Source organism: Sorex araneus, chromosome 2 (genome assembly GCF_027595985.1).
Source record: "Sorex araneus isolate mSorAra2 chromosome 2, mSorAra2.pri, whole genome shotgun sequence".
NCBI classification, from domain to species: domain Eukaryota; kingdom Metazoa; phylum Chordata; class Mammalia; order Eulipotyphla; family Soricidae; genus Sorex; species Sorex araneus.
In genome coordinates, this window is record NC_073303.1 from 232,222,224 (window position 1) to 232,243,843 (window position 21,620).

The window sequence follows — 21,620 nt, forward strand, 5'->3', positions numbered from 1 at the left end:
CCCTGAAAAAGAGTGTTAGGAGTTCCATCTAACCCCCACCTGTATGAGATTTCGGGTGCCAAGTCCACTGTAGGGGTGTAGGTTGTGGAGTGAGGTGGGAAAAGGTTTTGGTCACACTCCCCTTCCCTGAAGTTCACAGGAAATTGAGGGTGCTTCCACCCTACCCTGGGGTGGTAATGTGATCCCAGGGCTGCTGTGTGACCCTGGGCTTTCCTGGCCCTCTCTGAGCTACTGGAAACCCACCTGTGAACAAATGGGCATCCCCGAGTATGCTACAAGCTCCTGCCTTCCCTCCAGCACCGCTGTCTCTTTGATGACCCCCTGTCCTCCCTCGAGGCTGCTCTTGGTCCCAAGGAGGTGGTCCCCAAACTCCCATTTCAGCCCAGGGCCCCCTCCTTATGCAGCTCCTAGACTGATCACTTGTCTTCAGCCTCGACCTTTCCTTTTGGCCTTGCCCTGGCCACTCTCCCCGATGGAAGTGTCAGATTATAGCAGCTCCTGATCAGGGGTGAGGAGGTCTTGGAGTCAGACTGAGGGACCAGCAGGCTCCGGCAGGGACGACACACGGCGCGTGCGGCATTTGGGCAGCAGAGGGCGCCCTCGCCCCGCAGTCCACGAAGAGGCCTTGAACCCTTCGTGCTTCCCTGGGAAAACAGGCCCGAGAGGCGCCCGGCAGCGCAGGAGCCAGGAGGCGAGTGAGGGTGCCCGCTGTGTCCCCGCACTCGGCTTTGTCTGTGAGGGCTCAGGCGGGGCGAGGAGGTGGGTGGCAGAGTCTCAATGCGAAAAGAGACGTCTCCCCACTTTCCTTCCAGCCTTGCAGCAAGGAGTAGAAAACTGAGGCCTGCTTGTCCCTGGAGTGGGGGGGCACCCACTTCCTTCTCCCTCTCCGCGTTGCACAAAGGAGGTCCTGTCTAGGCCGAGGGTTCTCAGGGCGCGGCCTGGGATCAGATCTTTGCGCACTGATATATACTCCCACGGGCACCTGCAAGTCACAAACGGGACATGGCCCGGGACATGTCCACACGTCCACAAGAGAGGAATGATCAAGCCGAATGCTTCAGCGCGGTGGCCGCAGGCCAGGCCCGAGTCTCCCCTCGGTCGCCTGGGGGTTCGCGGTTCTGCACCCAGAGATGCTTCAGTTCTGGAGTCACCCAAGGGTGGCAGGTGGGGAAAGGGCCGAACTTGGCGGAGGGCTGGTAACCCATACTCCGTAATTTACGCCCCTGGAAGCCACACCCCTACCGCGCTCCTATTGGGCAGCTCACTTCTGGGGCGGGGCGCACCTCGTGGCTCCTTATAAAGGGCGGCGCTGGTCCGGCTCCAGGGACCTTTGGGTGCTTCCCGCCTGTCCGCGCTGTCTGCTCACGGTTGAGGCCCGTTGCCCCAACACCTGCGTCGCGGGGTCGCTGTCGCGGGCGCGATGCTGTTCGACAAAGTGAAGGCGTTCTCCGTGCAGTTGGACGGCGCGAGCTCGGGGGCCGAGCCGGTGTTCCGCGGCGGCCAGGCGGTGGCCGGCCGGGTGCTGCTGGAGCTGGCCGGCACCGTGCGCCTGGGCGCCCTGTCCCTGCGTGCGCGGGGCCGGGCCCACGTGCACTGGACCGAGTCCCGCAGCTCGGGGTCCAGCACCGCATACACGCAGAGCTACAGAGAGCGCGTCGACGTCGTAAGCCACCGCGCCACGCTGCTCGCTCCAGGTAGGGTCCCTGGCCCCGCGCTCCCGGGGCAGCGCGCCGGGTACCCAGCGCGCCGGCGCCCCTGAGGCGCCCCTGAGCCGCTCCTCCCTGTGCTACCCGCAGGCTCCGGGGAGGTCATCAAGCTGCCGGCGGGACACCACCAGTTCCCCTTCAGCTTCCAGCTGCCTCCGTAAGCCGTCCCTGGTGCGAAAGGGTGGCCGCGGGTTCCTGGACTCCCAGCCCCTTTCAGACTGGCCTGGTCTCCAGAGCAGGACCATTCCGGGGGGGGGGGGGGGGGGCGGGCGCTTCTGGACAGCGTCCTCCTCTCACCCTCCTAAGTCTTTGAGACCCGCCCTGCCCAGCTCAGGCCTCAATTTCAATTTCTCCCAGACGCACACTGAAAGTCCCCTTGCCCCCAGGACCCTGGTCACATCTTTCGAGGGCAAACACGGGAGTGTCCGCTACACCATCAAGGCTGTCCTGCACCGGCCCTGGGTCCCTGCCCGTCGGGCCCAGAAGGTCTTCACTGTAATTGAACCCCTCAACATCAACACCCCCGCCCTGCTGGTGAGTGGCCCCTCCCACTGCCGGGGTGGGGGGGGTGTTGTCTACGGACAGGAGGGCCACCCTGCACCGAGGGCTGTGGAACTAGTGACAGCTCTGTGTGTGTGTGTGTGTGTGTGTGTGTGTGCGCGCGCGCGCCGTGTGACTCTGGGCAAGTGCCTCACCCTCTCTGAACCTCAGAGGCATCCACGGTGACCGCGGGGGCCCAGGCAGAGCTGCCAAACATGGAGAAGCCCCAATAAAAACTGAGAACCCAGCTTGCTCCTGTGCCGCCCCCACCTCTTTAAAGGGAAAGAGGAGGGCAGCAGCAGGAAGCTCATGGGCACCCACGAGCCTCACTCGTTCAAGGCGCTGTGCAGGACTCCTGGGTGCCCACTGTATCCCTCTGCTCAGGCCCCACAGGCAGGAGCCCGGGAGAAGGAGGCGCGATCCTGGTGCAGCCGCCGGGGCGTTGTGTCTCTGTCAGCCAAGATCCACCGCAAGGGCTACGCACCAGGTAGGAGCCAGGCTGCAGGAGGGCGTGGCCGCGCACATCCCACAGGGTCCCTGAGTGCTGCCAGCAGTTAGCCCTGAGCACCGCTGGGTGTGACCCCGCCAAAACCAGGCCACGGGGCCCGGGGAGGGGGGGAGGGGGGCGGGACAGGCCAAGGGCAGGAAGGCTGAGGTCGTGCTGTGCCCGCAGGCGAGGTCATCCTGGTGTTTGCAGAGATTGACAACAGCTCCACGAGGCCTGTCCGGCCGCGCGCAGCCGTGGTACAGACTCAGACCTTCATGGCCCGTGGCGCCCATAAACAGAAGCATCTGGTGGTGGCCAGCCTGGTGGGCGAGCCTGTGGGCCCGGGGCGGCGGGCGCTGTGGCACGGCCGCGCGCTGCGCATCCCCCCGGTGGGCCCCTCCATCCTGGGCTGCCGCGTGCTCCACGTGGATTACACGCTCAAGGTGCAGACCTGGGTTCCCTCCCCATTGAAGCCGGCCACCCCGTCCCAGCGGCCTGGTACCCCACAGCTTGCCTTCTGCCCACAGGTGTGCGTGGACATCCCAGGGACGTCCAAGCTGCTCCTGGAGCTGCCCCTGGTCATCGGGACCATCCCCCTGCACCCCTTTGGCTCGTGCTCAGCTGGCCTGGATGGCCATACCGGCCTCCTGCTGCTGAGGCACCTGCTGCAACAGCTGGAAGGTAAATGCTCATCCAGCCCCACCGCCCCGCCCCCCCACCCAAGGGAGTCCCTACTCCCCAGCCCCTGCAGCTGGCACAAGCCGGACCTCATCTGCTGCCCTGGACGGCCTCCCCCTCTTCCCCCTTCTCCCCCTCCTCCCTCCCCTGCTCTCTCTCCTCAGCTCCCCCCGACTACTGGGACGTGGTAGCAGAGGGAGAGGCAGAGGCTGCCAGGGGAAGGCTCACTCTGGGAGCCCGGGAGCCTCCCTTTCTGGCCTGTGTCCCCGAGTTCTGCTACTGTCCGCCACCCCTGTATGCTGAGGTGAGCTGTGAGCAGCCCTGGGTGCTGGGGGTCTGGGCCGCCGTGTGCGAGCTCTGGGTGCTGGGGGGTCTGGGCCCCCGGGCTCGAGCCTGGAGCCCCAGCATGCCCACAGTGTCCCCACCACTGGGCTGCCTTGAGTGAGGGAGCTGGAAATGAGCCGAGGGGGGCTGCTTCTGAGCCGGGGGTCCCCTGAAAACTGATGGTCCACTCCCCACAGGAGGATCCTTACCCATCCCCCCGGGCCATGGGGCTGCGCATGGTGACCTGCTGAGGGATGTACGCTGAGGCCCAAGGTCACAGACATGCACCTGGTCTCCGTGGACGCCACAGCCTCACGGGCACCCAGACTGTGGGGGAAACCAAGTCTCGGGCTGAGCCAGGGCCGCCTCCACCTGACAGCAGCATAGGAGGGCATTTATCTGCCACGGCCGTGCTCAGGGCATGTGAGCCCGTGGACGAGTAGGAGGAGCCAGGGACCTGAAGCAGGATCGGAGGCAGCTTCCTGGAGGAGGGGGCATGTTAGTTCCAGTTCTTGTGATAAGTGGTGCCAGGGTTCGAACCCAAGGCCGCTCACATGCCAGGCATGAGCCGGGCTGCCAGCTCACATCTCTTGGCTCTGAAGGGGCATTTCTGCTGAGGCTTTGATGTATGGACACAAGCTCAGCGGGCAGGCCAGGTGGGAGGAGCCCCAGGAGGGGGGAGCACCATCACGGCTGTCAGGTGGCTTGGGGGGGGCCCCAGACTGGAGCCCAGCACCTGGAGGCGAGGTCCCAGGGGCCGCTGAGGTCAGAGCCAGCCTGTGCCCTGGCTGCCTGGGGGAAGCCACAGTACAGGGTGAGCACCCTGGGAGGGGGTGTGGGACCCAGCACCCCTGCACCTCAGTGCTTCTCTTTGGAGCGACTTTACACTTGTTGTGATTTTAGTTTTGGTGTTTTGGTTTAGAGCCACACCCCGCAGTGCTCAGGAGTCACTCCCAATGGTGCTCAGGGTAACCTATGGGATGCCAGGGCCAGCCTCCTGCTGTCCCGGGCTCCTGTCCTGTGCAACTTTTTAAATAAAGACTGAGAGGGTGCCCCAGGCTCACTGGCTTCTTCCCCCACCCCCCGGGCTGGCGTGGAGGCTGGGGTGCAGGGGTCCTGACCCCTCACTGGGGGCAGATTCGTCTGGCTCTGGTACCCAGGGGGAAGTGGTCCTCCGGCTGGTGCCCCAGGCTGAGGACACACATCTGGCTGGGCGCGGGGGCACTCGTGCCATCTGAGGCTTCGTTTCCGGGTCCCCGCATGGGGCTCGGGGACACCCTCTCCTCCACCGACCTGTGGCCCGCTTCCCTGGCGGGGTGTTGATTCGCCTGGGCAGGGCCTCTCTGGGCACACTGTGGGCGGGCCAGCGGGCGTAGTGCCCACGGACACCCAGACAGCCGGACACCCGTCCTCGGCCGGCCACTGGAACCTGATCCGCGGCCCGCAAGTTTTCAGGTTCTAGAGGATAGCGGGCAGGGCCCCTGCACAGGGGAGGAGGCCCAGACCCCGCCCTCCCCGCTGCCCCGCCCCTGCACTCCCTCCTGGAGACCCGGGAGCGCAGGTGACCACCCAGGAGGGGTCACCCTTCACCTCTGTTTCGGGACCTCCGAAGCCTTCAGCAATAGCACAAGCCAGATCTCTGTCCCACTCACTCCCCGGCTCTGTCCCTCACCATCTCCCACCATCGTCTCACTGTCTTTGTCTTTCACTATCTCACCATCTCTCTCTCACTGTCTGCCTTGCCATCTCTTATCTCGCTGTCTCTGTCTCTGCCTCTCATTGTCTCTGTCTCACCATCTCTGTCTCTGTCTCTCACCACCTGTCTCACTGTCTCTGTCTCACTGTCTCTCATCATCTCTGTCTCACCGTCTCTGTCTCTCACTGTCTCTGTCTTTTCTCACTGCCCTTCTCTCTGGGTCTTGCCCCGTCCAGTCTCCTGCCCTGACCCTGCAGGCCTGCGGCTGTCCCCCATCCCTGCCCTTGCTGGCAGGAGGCTGGCAGGCCGCTGCTCAGGAATCTTCCTCCAACAGTCACGACTGCACATTCTGTCCCTGCAGCCCTGCACAAGCACAGCCCGTCCTCGTAGACATCCCCTCCCCTGGCCCCAGCTTAGATCTTCCCAGATGGAGCCCTGGGTAAGCTTCACCCCTGCTCAGGGCCGGGAGCAGCTGACCCGGGCTGCACCCCCCTCCCTCTGCTGCCTGCGCTTTGCCAAGGCCGCAGACTGACCTGCTGGTTTGTGTGTCTGCCGGCCTGGGACCCACTGCACACAGCAGAATGTGAGAGAATGTTCTAGCCCTAACAACATGCCATTACAGCTCGGCAGTACCCAAGCCTGTGCGGCACATGCACATGTCCATACGCCCTCAGCCTCCCTGGGCCTCCGTCCTGCCTTTCCTGCCCAGTGTCCTCAGCGTGGCTCTCTGCGCCCAGCCCTTCAGCTCTCGGGGTGCTGCGCTGAGACCTGATGGGGGTGAGGCTGCGGGGCGCGTGTGCGTGTGCGCAGACGGTGGCTGCACGTGGGGGCGGAGGGGACACCAGGAGGACATCCCAGGGCAGGGCAGGAGGTTCCCACGGCAGGAGGGTCCTCGGGCAGGAGGGTCCCCAGGCAGGGCAGGAAGGTCCCAGGGCAAGGCAGGAGGGTCCCAGGGCAGGAGGGTCCGCAGGGGGCAGCGGGACGGGCCAGTGCCACCCTGCGTGGCTGTCTGGCACAGAGGCACTGGAGCTGGGGCTGGGCAAGCGCCCAGTGGTGACTCAGCGGGGCCAGCAGCGCCTACCACGTGGGGACAATGGGGCAGTGGACACTGCGCAGGCCAAGAACAGCGGGACGGCGAGAGGAACTTGCTCAGGGCTGCAGCAGCCACGCTGCAGGCCCTCTGGGGGTCCCCACTCTCCCGAGCGCGCTTCTGTGTCCAGCCATGGACATATGATAATCAGAGTCTTTGCCGCATGGCCTTAAGGGGCTGGATCTGGGGTGCCCACTTGACTCCCTCATGGGCTGCAGATTTGGGGAAGCCAACGGCTGGGGCCACAACAGTGGGGCAGAATCCTGAGGAGGTAGAGGTGCAGCTTCCAGACACCTGCACTGCTGAGGGCAGTGTGGGAGCTGCAGGGCCTATAGGGTTTCCCTGGGCACCTGGAATGGGGCTTTGATGGGTGCAGGAGAGTTTGCCTGTAGCTGGACCAGTTTACCTGCTGACCTGTTCCCGGCTTGGTGGGACAGAGTCTGTGGTGGCCAGGGCAGTTTGTTTCATAAATGGGGAGTCCTCTGGAGGACACTGATGAAGGTGGACAAGCTGGACTCGTGGGTGGGAACCCTGGGAGTGTGTGTCCCTCTGGGCTCCCTGAGCTGACCACAGCTGGACACAGGGGCTCCAGAAAGAAGCTGGTAGGGGCCTAGGGGTCCCCTGGTGCTTCTGTATGGGGGACCAGCACCCCCGGATGCTCAAAGGCTGCCAAGGCCTTGGAGGGGTGGGGCTCTCCAGAACATTCCGTCAGCAGTTCCAGGACACTTCAAAACAGGAAGCCAGATCTGGGGGTGCTGGGGGTGCTTCCTGAGCCTCTGCACACATGCCCTGGGGCTCCCCGTGGGGGCCTGCGGCTGGGTGTGGGGGGGCGCCGGGTCTCTGCGTGCTCCAGCCACTGCACCAGGTGCTGCCCAGGGGTCACGGGGCCAGAGGTGGTCAGACGGGGCGGGGGTTTCTCCTGTCCCTGAGGGGTCAGCTCTCTTGCCCTCACAGCCCCAGCTCTGATTCCCTTTCTCCAACAGCCCTCGCCTGCACTGGACTGTGATGTGCCGGCCAGAGTGGACTGGCCAGGGCTGAGGCCTCCCTGGGGCACAGGGAGCCTGTCCCTCATGCTGGGATCCAGGTGCTGGCCCCGGGCACTCCACCCCCTCCCTGTGGTCACGGGCCTGGCTGGACATTACTGCCCCTGACAGCTTGGGAGATGGGCAGGTTGATGACCGCAGTGCCCAGCCCCCTCTGAGGTCCATGGTGTCAGGGATCCCCACCCTCCCGACACCGATGTTGGCTCCCTGCTAACGCCGGCTCCCCTCAGCTTTCCGGGGGCTGGCCAGGCCTCAGTGCTGTCTGGGGGTCTCGCCTTCACCTGGGGGGATGATCGGCAAAGACATGGGGTTCCCACATCCTGTCTCTGAGCCTGCCCAGAGGTGGGGGTGGGCACCCCCACGGGAGACAGCCCGCAGCATGGTCGCGGTGATGCAGGGGCGAGGGGGGCTCCAGCCAGAAGGGGCTGCAGGGTCCCCGTAGGCCCTCGAGAGACTCCTTTGCCCCCCGTGTTTCCCTCACGAATGTTTTAAGCACGGAAGCATTTTCTTCATTCAGGCCACACGCGGCAGTGCTCAGGGCTCACTTCTGGCAGTGCTCGGGGGACCCTGTGGGGTGCTGGGGCGGGAGCCCACCCGCTGTCCCATGGCTCTGGGCCCCTGTTCTATCTTGGATGCATTTCCACTTCCCCATCACCGGATCGTGGCTCCTGGGGGCTCCCGCTGGCCTTGCTCTGTGGTGGGGTCAACACTGCTCACCAGCCAGGGGCCCTGGGGCAGCAGAGTGACGTGGCACCAGCTGCCAGCACGTAGGCCAGTACCCCGTGGCTCCCGTGGCCCAAGCCCACACACACCCGGAGCCGAGGCAGCGGCACTGCGGCCATGCTGCACTCGAGGGTCTGGACAGGCAGTCGGGGACAGAGGACAGGACGGACAGTGGCCCCGGCCGCTGTGGCCCTGTCCTGGGATGCTGTTTACCGGGTATCAAGTGTCTGCGGGGGAGGGACAGTCACAAGAACCTCCTGGCAGCCTGGGTATCTGCCGGCCACGCAGGGCCTCCATGCCCAGGTGCAGGTGGGCAGTAGCCCAGACAGGCTCCCAACCCTGCGTCCTGCACTGGGGGCTCTGGGGCAGGCTGATCCCCTGGGCTCTGCAGCTGCCTTGGCCTCTGAACCGGCCTCTCAGGGACGCCCAGCCCCCAGGACCCCCCTTTCTTAATTATGAGATGATGGTGCTGGGTCATGGGGTCGGAGGTAAAATGCAGGTTGTCCAGGGTCCATCAAAGCAAGACAGGGCACAGGCCATGCACGAGGCCCAGCCCACTTGGATCTCTGACATCCTGAGCCCGCTAGGAGTGAGCACTGAGCACAGAGTCAGGAGTCAGCCTAGAGTACCACCAGGTGTGGCCCTAAAAAAAAGAGGAGGAAAGAGGGGGAGGGCTAAGGGAGAGAGGAGGATGAAGGGAATGGAGGAGGGGGGAGGAGGAGGAGGGGGGAGGAGGAGGAGGGGGAGGGGGAGGAGGGGAGGGAGGGAAGAGGGGGAGAGGAGGAAGAAGGGGAGGGAGAAGGGGGAGAGGAGGAGGGGGAGGGAGGAGGTCAGAGGGAGGAGGGAGGTGGGGGAGGAGTCCCGTGTGCTCCCGAGTCAGGAAGGATCTGGAAGGCCTGTCTGGAGGAGGCAGGGCCTGGAGCCATCCTGTGGGGGTGTGACCGAGGCATGGATCACGAGGGCTAGTTCCAGACACCCCCAGGCTCGAGGGTGGCCGATGGGGCGCCCCATCATAACAGGCCTGAGGTTGCAGCCCACCCCACGAGCCTGGTCTCCCCGGAACCCCGGGGCCTCAGTCTGTGTTCAGGCCCCAGAACCAGAGCTGGTGACCCCGTGGCGTGACTGGCGGGCAGGGGCGGGCGGGCGCGGCCCCACAGATCCCCCGGCTGATCGCAGCCTTGGCCAAGGGATTGGAATCCAGCTGCGTGGGCGCAGAAGCAGGTCAGGGCCCCATCCCTGGAGGATGAGGGGTGAGGGGCCCCATCCCTGGAGGGTCCCAGAGGATCCCGGAGGAGAGGGCGCCCCCCTCCCCCCCGAGGCCTGGCATCACGGCTCGGGTGTGGCCATGGGTGCACAGGCACGACGGCTCGCCCGGCCACCTGCTGGGGGAACATCTAAGGGAACAGAGGCTGCGTGATGTCACACCTGCGAAGCCTGGAAACAAGGGCCGCGGGAGAGCAGGGACATTCCGAGGACGGGTTGGGTGTGGGAGAGAGGAGGAGCTGCTGCGGGCGGGGAGGGGACTGAGACACCTGGGGTGCTTCTGACATGAGCTGACAGCGCTGGGGACCCTGGCCGCCCTGGCCAGGGCTGACTGCTGGCTCTGTGCTTGGGATCATACCTGGAGCGTTGGGGGACATGGCACCTGGGTCAGCACGGGCAAGGCCCCCAGGAAGATCTGTCATACTCGCACCCAGGACCTCAGCTTGGACACAGATCCCACAGCTGTGGCATTTGCTGAACTTTTTTAAATTTTCTTTTTGGGTCACACCCAGCGATGCACAGGTGTTACTCCTGGCTTTGCACTCAGGAATTACTCCTGGCGGTGCTCAGAGGGACCATATGGGATGCTGGGAATCGAACCCGGGTCAGCTGTGTGCAAGGCAAAGCCCTACCTGCTGTGCTATCACTCCAGCCCCTTCCTGAACTTTTTAAAACATTTTTTTGGTTCTTGGGTCACACCTGGCATTGCTCAGGGGTTACTCCTGGTTCTGGGCTTAGAGGGCTCTAGGGATGTCGGGGATCGAGCCCAGGTTGGCCTCCCCACTGCCTTCCCTCTCTGGCCCCCATCGGGGCCTCTTCAGCCTGTCCACTAACACGGGCCACGGCTGCGCCATGCCACTGCAGAGACAGCGCCCAGTGGGAGGGAGGAGTGACCGGTCGCAGTGTGCACAGACAGGGAAACCGAGGCATCCCTGGGGCTGGGCCTGCACCTGTCACCCCCAGGACTAACATGCTACGGGAATCCCCTGCCTCAGTCTCTGACCACAAAATTCAGGTGCTCTGAAATTCCCTGTGTGGGTTAAAACCAGAAAAGTCTGTTCTGCGAATCCGGTGGGTGGGGGCGTGGCGGGGTGCAAAGAGCCAGGCCTGTGAGCTGCAGCGCCGCCTGGCGGCGCTGCGGGGAATGGCGGTACGCTGATGAGGAAGGAGGGTATGGGGGTAGCAATTGGGGGGGGGTGCGTGGAGGCGGGTTTCGAGGTCTTCCTGGGGGCACTGGGAGACTGCACAAAACGAACCAAGTCCTGCCTGGTAACTTTGGTGTTTTTGTTGGGATTGGGTCACACTGGGGATGCTCAGCGCTAACTCCCAGCTCTGTGCTCAGGGATCACTCCTGACAGTGCTCGGGGGACCCTAGAGGGTGCCTGGGACTGAACCCATGTCGGCCACGTGCGAGGCTAATGCCCTCCCTGCCGTGCTATGGCTCCAGCCCCCTTGACCAGAGCAGACAGTCCCTGAGGAGGCCTGGGGCGGGGAGCGAGGCACGGCCCCTCGGGTGACCGGCCCAGCCCTGCCCAGCCCTGACTCTGCGGGCTCCTAGTGGCAGCCAGCTCCACTACTTGGAGACTCCCAGAGGCACTCGGAATGGGTGGACGAACGGATGGACGGGCAGACAGACACTCAGGCCCTTGTTGAGCACTGCAAGATCTATTAGGTCTTTATTTTTTATTATTTTTTATTTTTTAGGACCTATTAGGTTTGAGGGCACTTGTCTGATGGTGCAGCCTGTGGGTGTCTGGAGGCTCCTGGCCTCCCGTCAGAATTTATGGCCTGCTGATGCTGTGTGGCGGGGGGCCAGCCACCTGCCTTCTCTGAGCCCAACAGTCACACTTGTACTGGGGCCACTGCGCAGTTCCACACAGGCTTCTGTCCACTGTCACTGGCTGCGAGGGGTGTCCCTAGGGTTCTTGCTCAGACCGCAGACTTCCATGTCTGGGGCTGTCCAGCCCGAGACTCTGTGCTCACAGGGTCCAGCCACCCAGATGGGACCCCCCACCTGCCCTCCAGCCTCCCCACGTCCAGGCTCCGGGCCCCCATCTTCAGCCAGTAGCTCCACGTCCCTGGAGGGCTCGGGGGCACCCTGCGAGGGCTCCAGCTTCTGGTGGAGATGCCCGGGGATGTCCAGGCTGGCCTCCTCGTCTTCCTCCCAGGATGTGTTCACTGCCAAGGCCTCTTGTAGGGATGCCTCCTCCAGGAAGTCTGCAGGACTGACCCAAAACCAGGCCTGGAGAGAGGGAGGTAGGGTCAAGTGTGTGGGTCTGGGGTGGTGCCCTATGTCCCTTCCTCAACAATAGGCCCCCCTGCTGGCTAGCCCCTCTGGAATCCTGAGGCTGGTTGAAGTAGCATCTAGCATCTGCTCCTCAATAACCCCCTTTTTCGCCTCCTGGGAGGGGCCATTTCTTCAGCTCCGCCCTCTCCTCCCCGTTGGTATCTGGGTACAGTGCTCAGGACAGCATGGACCAGTCCCCCTAGTTCCAACAGCAGCCCCAGTCATAGGCCAGTGATACAGGCCACGATTTTAACCATCACTCCAGTTAATAGGGACAGTGGACACCTCGTGTCCAGCAAGGGGGGGCCAAGCATGTCTGGGAGAGGAGCCTGTGTGGAGGGTGGGCTGCTCATAGAGAAGCAGCCCTGGCTGCTGGATCTAGCCATGCCTGCAGCCCACCCCGCCAGAGTTTCCCTCTCTGCTTCCCTTTCTGTCAAAGTCACTTGGATATGTGGCTCTGTGACTGGGAAGTGACCCACTAGAAGTTTCTTCTGGGGCCTCTGCTGGCCAAACTGTAGGGTTATCCTTTCTGATTCAAGTAGGACCTGTGGGGCCGGAGTCATAGTACAGTGGGGAGTGTTTGCCTTGCACACAATCCCGGGCATCCCATATGGTCCCCCAAGCACTGCCAGGAGTAATTCCTGAGTGTAGAGCCAGGAGGAGCCCCTGAGCATCGCCGGATGTGACCCAAAAAGCCAAAAAGTAAAATTAAGTAGGACTTGCTTTTTCTGCCCCGGCCTCCATAGTTGGGGAAAATAAAATGATCAAACACACAGCCCTCGCTCTGGATGGGGCTGGGGGGGCCAGAAATGTCTCTTACCTGCTTCCACTGGCCATCAGGGAACTGGACAGCAGAACTGGCACAGGGTACAGGCAGGGGCGGGCACAGACAACGGGCAGCCCTGGGCGAAGGGGTGGGGTCAGAAGCTGTGCTTTTTGCTCCACCTCTCTCTCTATCTCTCTCTTGTTTTTTAGGGCCACACCCGGAGATGCTCAGGTGTTACTGCCTTAGCACCTGAGGTGCTTGGTGCTATGGGATGCCAGGGATTGAACCTGGGTTGGCTGTGTGCAAGGCAAGTGCTCTCCCCCCTGTGATACGGCTCTAGCCCCTCTGGCTGCGTTTTCGAACTCCCCGACTCATCCTAGTCCCCGATGGTTAGGAAGGGCGGAAGGGCGGGCTTCGGTGCCAAGGTCTGGAGCTGGGAGCCCGCGTTCCTTGCCTGCACCGCAGGCTCCCTGGGTACTGCTGGGAGTGCCAGTGCAGGCATGCAGGTAGATGTCCCTGCATGGCTGAGGCTGTCTCCCGCCCTGCGCACCAGGCGGGGCTCACCTGCTCAGGCCTAGGTAGCCCAGGACGCCCAGGAGGAAAACGATCGCAAAGCTCCCCGCGGATGGCAGGAAGGTGGACAGTGCTGACCGCTCATCATCTGGGGAGGGAAGAGACTGGGGTTGGAGGGGAGCCACTGTGGACATGGGCCCAGCATGCCTGGGCCATCTGCGTGGATGTCACGGGACCCACATGCCTGGCAAAATACCTGCTTAGACCCCCAGGGCCCCTGAACTGCTTCCCTGCCCCCTCAACCTCTCTAAGATCCCCCTAACAGGAAAAACAGAGCTGGGTAGATAACTCCCCCCCCACTCTCTCTCTCTCTCTCTCTCACACACACACACACACACACACACACACACACACACACACACTCACACACTCCCAGGTGTCAGCTCTAGAAAGGACGAGTAGCACAGCTAGCTAGCTGAGCTCCACAGGAAGCCTGGAAGACTTCCTGGAGGAGGTAGCATTACGACCAGATTTCAAAGGACAAATAGGAGTTGGAACAGAAGGAAAATAAGATTAGAGGCTGAATGGCTCAAGTGGGCAGATGGGAGGAGTGTGAGTGGCTGGTGGAGGAGGTGGTGGGGACAGGACAGCCCTGGAGTTGGGCAGCACCCTCACCTGTGTGGAAGCAGATGGACGGGCTCCAGGTGCCCGGCCCCTGTGTCAGCTGGGCGCGCACCTGTACAGCATAGGGCCGGCCGGGCCGCAGACCACGGAGATGGGCGTGGGTCTGGGCAGGGCCCACGGAATGCTCTGCAGGATGCAGGGGAGGGGGTGGGGGGGCGTGAGTCTGGCTGCCCGGACCCACACGGGGGAGGCCCTGATGTCGCCGAGACCTGCCCTCTCCGAGCCGGCCTGCTGGAGCCCTCCTGGACCTCAGTTTCCTCTAAGGAGGGGGTGGCTTGTGAGGGGCCGCCCAGCCGGCAGTGCGGGGGGACACTCAGACGCTTTTCCGACAGGGCACCCCTGGATGCACTCGGGCCTTGTAGAGCCCCCAGGTCTGCTGTGCCCGGCCCGCCCCTGCCCGGCCCCACCTACCTGCCGCGCCAGAGTCCCTTGCCTCGTCCTGGTAACGCACCGCGTAGCCTCGCAGGAGCCCTGAGCAGGCGCCCAGCGCGGGCGGAGTCCAGGACACGCTGGCCGAGCGCGAGGTGACGTTCCTGACCAGCACGAGCTGTGGGCTCCCGGCCCCAGAGGCTGCAGACCCAAGCGCCCGCCCCGTTTCCTGCACATTCAGCCCCAGCTGCCCTCCCCCCACCCCCACCCCTGACCCCCTGTGCACGGGAGACGTGGGGACCCCAGAAGCCCCCGCGGACGGCAGGGCCACTCACCGTTGCCCCCAAAGTGGAAGGTGGACAGGACGGTCGACCACGTGGCCAGATTCTCTGGGCGCGCAGAGGCCAGGATGGTGATGCAGCCGTCATCTCCAGCCATTGGGGTCCAGCTGTGGTTCGCTGGGAGGACCAGCAAGGGCCAGGCAGGTAGGTAGGACCCCAAAAGTCCCTAACGCTCTCCTACTCATGCTTCAAAACCTTTGCAAAAATGCCCCCTCCTTTGGGACCCCTCCCTAAGTCTCTCAGTCTCCTCCCAGCTGAACCGTGTCCCCTGGCCCAGCCCTTTCTCAAGAGTGTCTGTCTCTAGCCCCCTGGGGTCTGAGTTCCTGGGAACCTGAGCAGCCCTGGCAGGAAGTGGGAAGCCCCCGCCCGCCGTGCCCTAGAACTCGGTCACACTGCCACAGCCTCTCACACGGGGCTGGTGTTTGGCCAACACCACAGAGGTGACACTCATTATCCAAAGGTGTGACCCACGGGGGCGAGCCCGGGAAATGGCCGAGCAGCAGGCCAGCCTCCTACGAACGGGGATTCCAGCCTGGTGGGCGGCAGAGGCAAAGGGCATCGCATACCGGCCTGGGGTGTCATGAGGGTACAGGAGGTGTTGCGCCCCTCCGGGCTCTGGGGCTCCCACTCGATGCAGTAGGTAGTGCCCGGAGTACGGTCTGGCCAGCCTGGGCTGCCCTGGGCGGTCCCTGCTGCTCCTGCCGGGAGACCCCAGCGCTGGGTCAGAGGGGCGGAGCTGGGAGGCTCCTGTGGGGGCGGAGTGGGCTCCAGGGCGGCTTTGCCGTGGGGACTGCCCGGTGTCCGCATCCGCGCGTGCAAGCTTTGCTCATCTAGGAACGCACCAGCGGGAGCATCGGCGCTGGCGTGGCCCACGGAGCCGCTGGGCACCAGCATGACCGCGGGGCCCGGCCTTGCACACGACCCGGGTTCCGCACCCCGCACCTCCCAGAACCCCATAGTGGTGTGCTCTGAGCTCAGGGATCAACCCGGCAGGCGCCAGAGATGCCCTATGGGGACGGCGACAGTTGGCTGCTGGCAGGCCAGATGACCTCCACGCTGCGCTGTCACTCCTGCCCCCAATTCCCTGGCCTCAGTGCAGGTGGCAGGATGTTCCTCGGATGCTCAGACGCCTCTGCCTCAGCGGCCACGGCTCTGGGTGCAGCTAGCCCTTGGCCTGGCTGCCGGCGGCTCTTCTATCTTCCTATCAGCACCGACCCCCATAAATGGGACCCTAGGAGGCTCGGGGCCCCTCTCCCAAGTCCACAGGAACTGAGAGCAGAGTCGCTGCACCTCCCCAACCCCCTCCCGCCCAAGGAGGCACCTGTGTGTGCCTGGGCAGGAATGTGCCAGGACTGGTTGGGGCTGCTGCCATCCTCTGGGGCGACGGTCAGGCTATAGGCGGCGCCCGAGATGTCGAAGCTCCTCCCGAGATGGAGAGCCTGAATCGCTGTGGCCTTGGGCTTGCACGTGCAGGACAGCATTTGCAGATGGACGTGGTAGGTCCCCTCCCCCCGGCAGCCATCCGGAAGCGCAGGCTGGGGCAGCTGGCATAGGTGCAAGAGACGGCTGATGGGGACCCCAACATGCTCAGGACCCCAAGGGCTGACATCAGGACACGCATATCAGAGCACCCCAAAATGGGGGGAAAATGCTGGCGTGGCTGCTGGGACGTCAGCACGCCCGTCTGCGAGGCAGTTTTAGGGGCCATAATTTGACAACATCACTGAGTTCTAGGGGAGGAGGTTTCCTCTTGGGGCCCTGGAACCTGATGTCTGGAAATTTTCCCTAAGAATAAGAATTATTAGAGGAGGGCCTGATAATCCAGCGGGTAGGACACTTGCCTTGCACACCGTCAACCTGGTTTCGATCCCCTGCACCCCATAACTCAGGGTTCTGCCAGGAGTGATCCCCAAGCACAGAGCCAGAAGTGAGCCCTGAGAACCACTAGGTGGCGCCAAAAACAAAGTGACAGTGGGCTGGGGAGAGGGAGGGGGTGGGGGTGGGGGGGCGGAATCTGGCATCCAGGAAGTGGCGGAGTCAGTTCTGGGGGGTCGCGCAGAATGCAGAATTCTGGGGCAGCCTCTCTGGGGAGAGGTTTGGTGGGTTTGCTCCGGAGACTGGGCTTGTCCTCCGCCAAAAGGGTCATTCACGTGCAGAACGTCACCTGTCCATCCAGTATCAGCTGCCTCCTCCCATCTGGGCCCAGCGGCCCCAGCGAGATGTTCAGCTGCGGCAGTGCAGGGGGCTCTGGGGTGAGACAGATGCGGGGGTGCTGAATGGCGTCCCACAGGGGGAGGGATGCAGGGCCTCTGCTGCCTGACACAGGCTTTTCTCGGGCTGTCAGGTTGTTTCCAGAATCTGATTTTTTTTTTTTTTTTTTTTTGCTTTTTGGGTCACACCCGGTGATGCACCAGGGTTACTCCTGGCTCTGCACTCAGGACCATATGGGATGCTGGGAATTGAACCCGGGTTGGCCACGTGCAAGGCAAACGCCCTACCTGCTGTACTATTGCTCCAGTCCCTGTTTCCAGAATCTGAGAGCAGGGAGGCCTTGGCACAGGTTGGCATCTCTGAGCATTGCTGGGTGTGGTCCCCAACCCCTAAACACTCCAGGCCTGATTTCTAACATCTGCTACCTGGTTTCTAACACTCTCTGCTTGGTTTCTAACACCCGCTGTCTAGTTTCTAACACCTGCTGCTCGGATTCTAACTCTCCCCACCTGGTTTCTAACACTACTGTCTGATTTCTAACACCCACCATCTGCCTTTCTAACACTCCCCGCCTGGTTTCTAACGCTCCTCCTGATTTCTAATGCCGTTACACCATTCTGGGGCCAGGGTGCTCTCACCGAGGGGGCTGCACACAGAGCTACTCCAGCTGCTCCAGGGCACCCTGGGGTCCCCCCGGCCCCATCGTCTCCGGAACTGGAACTCGCGCACGACTCCTGCTTCCAGGGGCCAGAGGCAGGACTCTGGGGAGAAGCGAATATGACATCAGCAGCCGAGTAGCCCTTCTTGGGGGCCTGGCATGGTGGGTGCAGCCCCCCATTACCATGCATCGTGTCCTGGTGGCCACCTCCCTGCTGTGCACAGTCGCCCTGGAAGGAGACCCAGCAGGCCAGTCACCCTGACTTGGATCTGGCAGCACAGAGCAAGCCAGAGACAGATGTGGAAGACAGAGAGCCATAGCAGGGGGTCGTGAGACCACTGTTACAGCAGAGACCCCATGAGGGTCAGGAGCACATGGGGAGGGAGGCTGTTTGGGGGTACAGCCCTCCCACCCCAGGCCTGTGTGTGCCCCAGGTCCAGATGGGAGCTCACCAGCACCCAGGAGCCTCCTGCTAGCCTCTGCCGAAACTGCACCTGAGCGTCGCCCTGGTCCTCAGGTGCCTCCCACTCCATCAGCAGCTGTCCATGCCGCCTGGACACTTTGATGTTCCCAGGGGGAGGGTCGTACTTAACTAGAAAGGGGATCGGGAGGACTTCGAGGCGTTCCTGTGTAACATTCCAGAGAATTTCCCCAGCACCCCCCTCGGCTCTGGGCAGCCACTTTTCCCCTCAAGTGTAGGGGTTAGTGGGGGGCCGGGAGGGTGGTCAGGGCTGGGGATGCAGTTTGGAGAAATGACTCAGGCTTTGTGTGTGGCGTCCCCTGCAGGCCACTGGGGAAAATGTCACCGGATAAAGTCTGAGCTTGCGGATCCTCATGGGGGGGTCAGGAGAGTGCCAGGCGGTGGCCTCAACTCGGGGACCAGGCAACAGAGACTGCATGGCTCATTCCTGGGGGCCAGGACCCCGCCATCCACTCACCAGGGCCCCAGGGCTAGGGCGGCCGCTCACCCATTCTGTTGAGGGTCACGTTCAACGGAGGGGAACGCTGCAAGCCCCCTGCCCCCCGGGATTCCACCCAGAAGGACACAGTGCGACGCACGGGGACCTCGTCCTGGTCGGAGAACTGGAAGCTGGTGGCTGCACCCACTGCGAAGTAGCAGCAGCGCTGGGGCCCAAAGCTGCGAGGGTGGAGGGTGGTCAGTGGCGAGTCTGGAGTGCAGACAGGGGTGTTCTGGGTGTGTGGGGAGGAGAGAGGAGGAGTAGGGAGGGGCGAGGAGAGACTGAGCCAGCCCCGGTGGCGGCTCCACTGCAGTGCCCATCCGACCCTTTCTCCTCGGGGAAACCAGACCAGGGCAGGAACCCCTCAGGAGGCATGTCTGGAGATAGGGATGCGGGGTCAGGAGCAGGGGTGTGGGTGTAGGGGCAGGGGTGCAGGTGCAGGGGTGTGGAGGTAGGGGCAGGGGTACAGGGGAGAGGCAAGGGTGCAGAGTCAGGAGCAGGGGTTGTGGGGTCAGAGGCAGGGATGGGGCGGGGTGCAAGACTGGCACTCACCAGCAGTGCAGAAAGTGGCTGACCCCTTCCCGTGGCCCCTCATACCCCCAGGAGCACTCATAGTGGCCATCAGGGAGCCGGTAGCAGCTCAGGTTTCGGGGGCCGGGCGTTAAATCCCACGGGGACCCTGGAGGGTCATGGAGAGAGGGGGTAGGGCCTCATGCCCACACGCCATGTCCGCTGGGGGTCTGGGTGTGACCCCATGTGACCTCGCCCTAAGACCCCCCCTGCCTACAGCCCTCCCAGAGCTCCTCACCCCTGAGCCCAGGGGCAGGGGAGGGGTAGGGATGGAGGGGCTGCTCCCTGTCCTCGCACCCACACGTGGGGTCCCCTGACCTGAGTCCTCTGCGTAGGGCAGGGCCCTGAAGCAGCACTCCCGGGGGGGGCAGGCCTCTGGGACAAAGCGACATTGGGCGGCTTCACACTGCAGCTTGGGCTCGGCTGAGAGACACAGAACCACCAGCACGCTCCCCGCCCGCCCATCCATCCATCCTCCTTCATCCATCCTTCCGCCCCCATCTGTCCGTCTGTCTGTCCATCCATCTGCCCACGCATGTACCCACTCATCATTCGTTTGTTCATCCACTTTATATACATGTCCACCCACCCACTCACCCATCCATCTGTCCACCCACCCATCCATCCATCCATCCATCCATCCATCTCTCCCTCTGTCTGTTCATCCATTCAGCTGCTCATCCATCCACTTGACCGTCCATCTGTCTGGTTTTCCACCTGTCTATCCATCCATTCGTGCATCCATCCATCCACTTGCCCATTCATCTGTCTGTCTGTCTGTCCATCAGTCCGTCCATCCACCCACGCACTCATCACCTTTCGCACCCCCAGGCCCCCCTCAGTGACGTTCCCGCTGAGCTGCTGCATCCCAAGGGGCGTCAGACCCCTCGTGGCCCTGACCTGCCGTGGAGGCCCTGCTCGAACACGGTCCCCAACCCCCCCAGCTGAGGGCCAGAGGGGACTCACCACCCTGCCTGGGGGGCAGCAGGAGGAGGACAGGCAGAGATACCAGCACGGCTGCAGACTGCCCCATCGGGTGCTTCGGCTGGGAGCCCTGGGCTGACCCTGTGCAGGGAGCAGGAGAGAAAATGAAATGATTTCTCACGGAGGAGGTGTCGTGGCTTCTGGCACAAGCCAGAGCGAAAGAGAAACTCAGGAAGTCAGCTCGGTGGTGGTGGCCTCACTGCACAGCCTGGAGCCCGGAGCAGTGGGTGTCGGAGAGGAGCGGGGGCTGCCGCGTCTGGATCCCCCAGCCAGAGGGGCAGTGTCCTGTGGGCAGCTCCTCTCTCTGACTGACGGGCCAGCTGATAGTGAGATGCCATCTGCCTTGACAAGAGGCTGAGAAACTAACAGGAAAGTCTGCGCGGGAAGGTGGAGGGCCTCCATGTAACTTCGCGCCGAGCACCAGGGAGGCGCCGGGGTCCCTGGGAGTCTGCCCTCACAAACAATTGTGATTAAGGGCGAGCTCAGCCCCCCAAAACACATCTTCATTGATGTTTCCTGGGCCACACCCGGCGGTGCTCAGGGCTGACTCCTGCCTCTGTGCTCAGTGATCCCTTGGGGCAGGCTCGGGGTACCCTTCGGTGGTGGGGATCGACCCCGGCACCTTAACACCCCGCCCTATCTCTTCGGTTCCCCCAAATGTGGAACGCGTGTCCCCAGAAAATGAGTGAACCACAAAGAATCACCAAGGGGGCCCAGGGGACGGGGCCACAGGGCAGCGGGAAGGGCGCGGGCCACGCGCACAGCCCACTGGCTTCCCTCCCCCTGGCTCCTCCATGGTCCCGAGTCCCACCAGAGTGATCCTTGAGCACAGAGCCAGGAGTCACCTCTGAACATCGCCGGGTGTGGCCCCAAACAAGAAGGGGGGACATAGCGTCCCCACGGGGGTATCAGAGGAGGCGGAGGGATAGTGTTCCTGGGTCAGTGTCTGTGTGGGTTGGAATGTTCTGGAAGGAGATGGGGGGATGGGAATCTGTGGCCTCTGAGAAGCCAAGGGGCGCTCCTAGGGAGACTGAGGCTCGGGCAGCAGTGGGAGGAGCCCCTCTGAGAGCGGCTGGCGGCCAACAGGCCTGAGGTCAGGATCTGGGAACAAAGGGGCAGTGTCCCCAGCCTGGCACGCAGGGCGCCGGCCAGTGACCTCACACAGCCGCCTCTCTAGGCTGAGCTGCGCGGGGTATCTGTGGGGACCCCGTGTGGGACACAGAGAAGGGGAAGAGAGGGCCTTAGAGATGGGGACCACCCCTGCCCCCTGCCCCAGCCCCCCGCCCCTGGAGGTCTGTCACCCCCATTTTACAGATGGCAAAGCGGGAAGCCAGAGCAGGGGTCCCGCGCGAGCAAGGCTCTCACTGTGCACGCAGCTGACAGGGGTTAGAGCCCCACCACTGCGTAGGGCCCCATGAGCCCCCTCTGGCTGTGGCCCAAATGCCCCCAAATGAGTTGCTAAGGCCAAAGCCTGAGTCTGAGCCCGCCTTCCCTGCCACCATAGCTGCCCACACACCCAGCTCTGCCCTACTTTCAGGAACCCCAAGCTCAGGGGGAAGGGAGGCAGGAAGGATCTGGTAAGGGGCCCCCGGAAACTGTGACAGGAACCTTCCCACCCCTGCAGCCTCCGCCTTCTTCCTGGGGACACTGACCTTCAGCTTCTTGGGAGGAGGCCCGGCCCATCTCAACCAAACAAAACGGCAGTGATGGAACCCCTTCTGGGCCATG

The 21,620-nt window shown here is 63.4% G+C and overlaps 2 protein-coding genes across 2 annotated transcripts; one reads left to right on the top strand and one right to left on the bottom strand.

Moving 5' to 3' along the window:
- Window positions 1-1,047: 1,047 nt before the first annotated feature.
- Window positions 1,048-4,769, top strand: ARRDC2 (arrestin domain containing 2). Its single transcript, XM_012934532.2, has 8 exons — window positions 1,048-1,694; window positions 1,797-1,863; window positions 2,093-2,240; window positions 2,631-2,733; window positions 2,920-3,176; window positions 3,261-3,414; window positions 3,576-3,715; window positions 3,933-4,769. Exons 1-8 carry the CDS (start codon window positions 1,421-1,423, stop codon window positions 3,984-3,986), a joined length of 1,197 nt encoding a protein of 398 aa, XP_012789986.1. The 5' UTR covers window positions 1,048-1,420; the 3' UTR covers window positions 3,987-4,769.
- A 5,820-nt stretch (window positions 4,770-10,589) lies between these two features.
- IL12RB1 (interleukin 12 receptor subunit beta 1) lies at window positions 10,590-19,941 on the bottom strand. The gene is made up of 17 exons (XM_004616853.2): window positions 19,875-19,941; window positions 19,227-19,331; window positions 18,891-19,017; window positions 18,348-18,517; window positions 17,832-17,971; window positions 17,563-17,608; window positions 17,360-17,482; window positions 16,675-16,757; window positions 15,832-16,054; window positions 15,077-15,208; window positions 14,505-14,627; window positions 14,212-14,370; window positions 13,792-13,926; window positions 13,168-13,264; window positions 12,658-12,739; window positions 11,585-11,792; window positions 10,590-10,705 (listed from the first exon to the last, which is right to left on the bottom strand). The coding sequence occupies exons 1-17, from the start codon at window positions 19,939-19,941 to the stop codon at window positions 10,590-10,592; spliced, it is 2,136 nt and encodes a 711-aa protein (XP_004616910.1).
- Window positions 19,942-21,620: the final 1,679 nt, after the last annotated feature.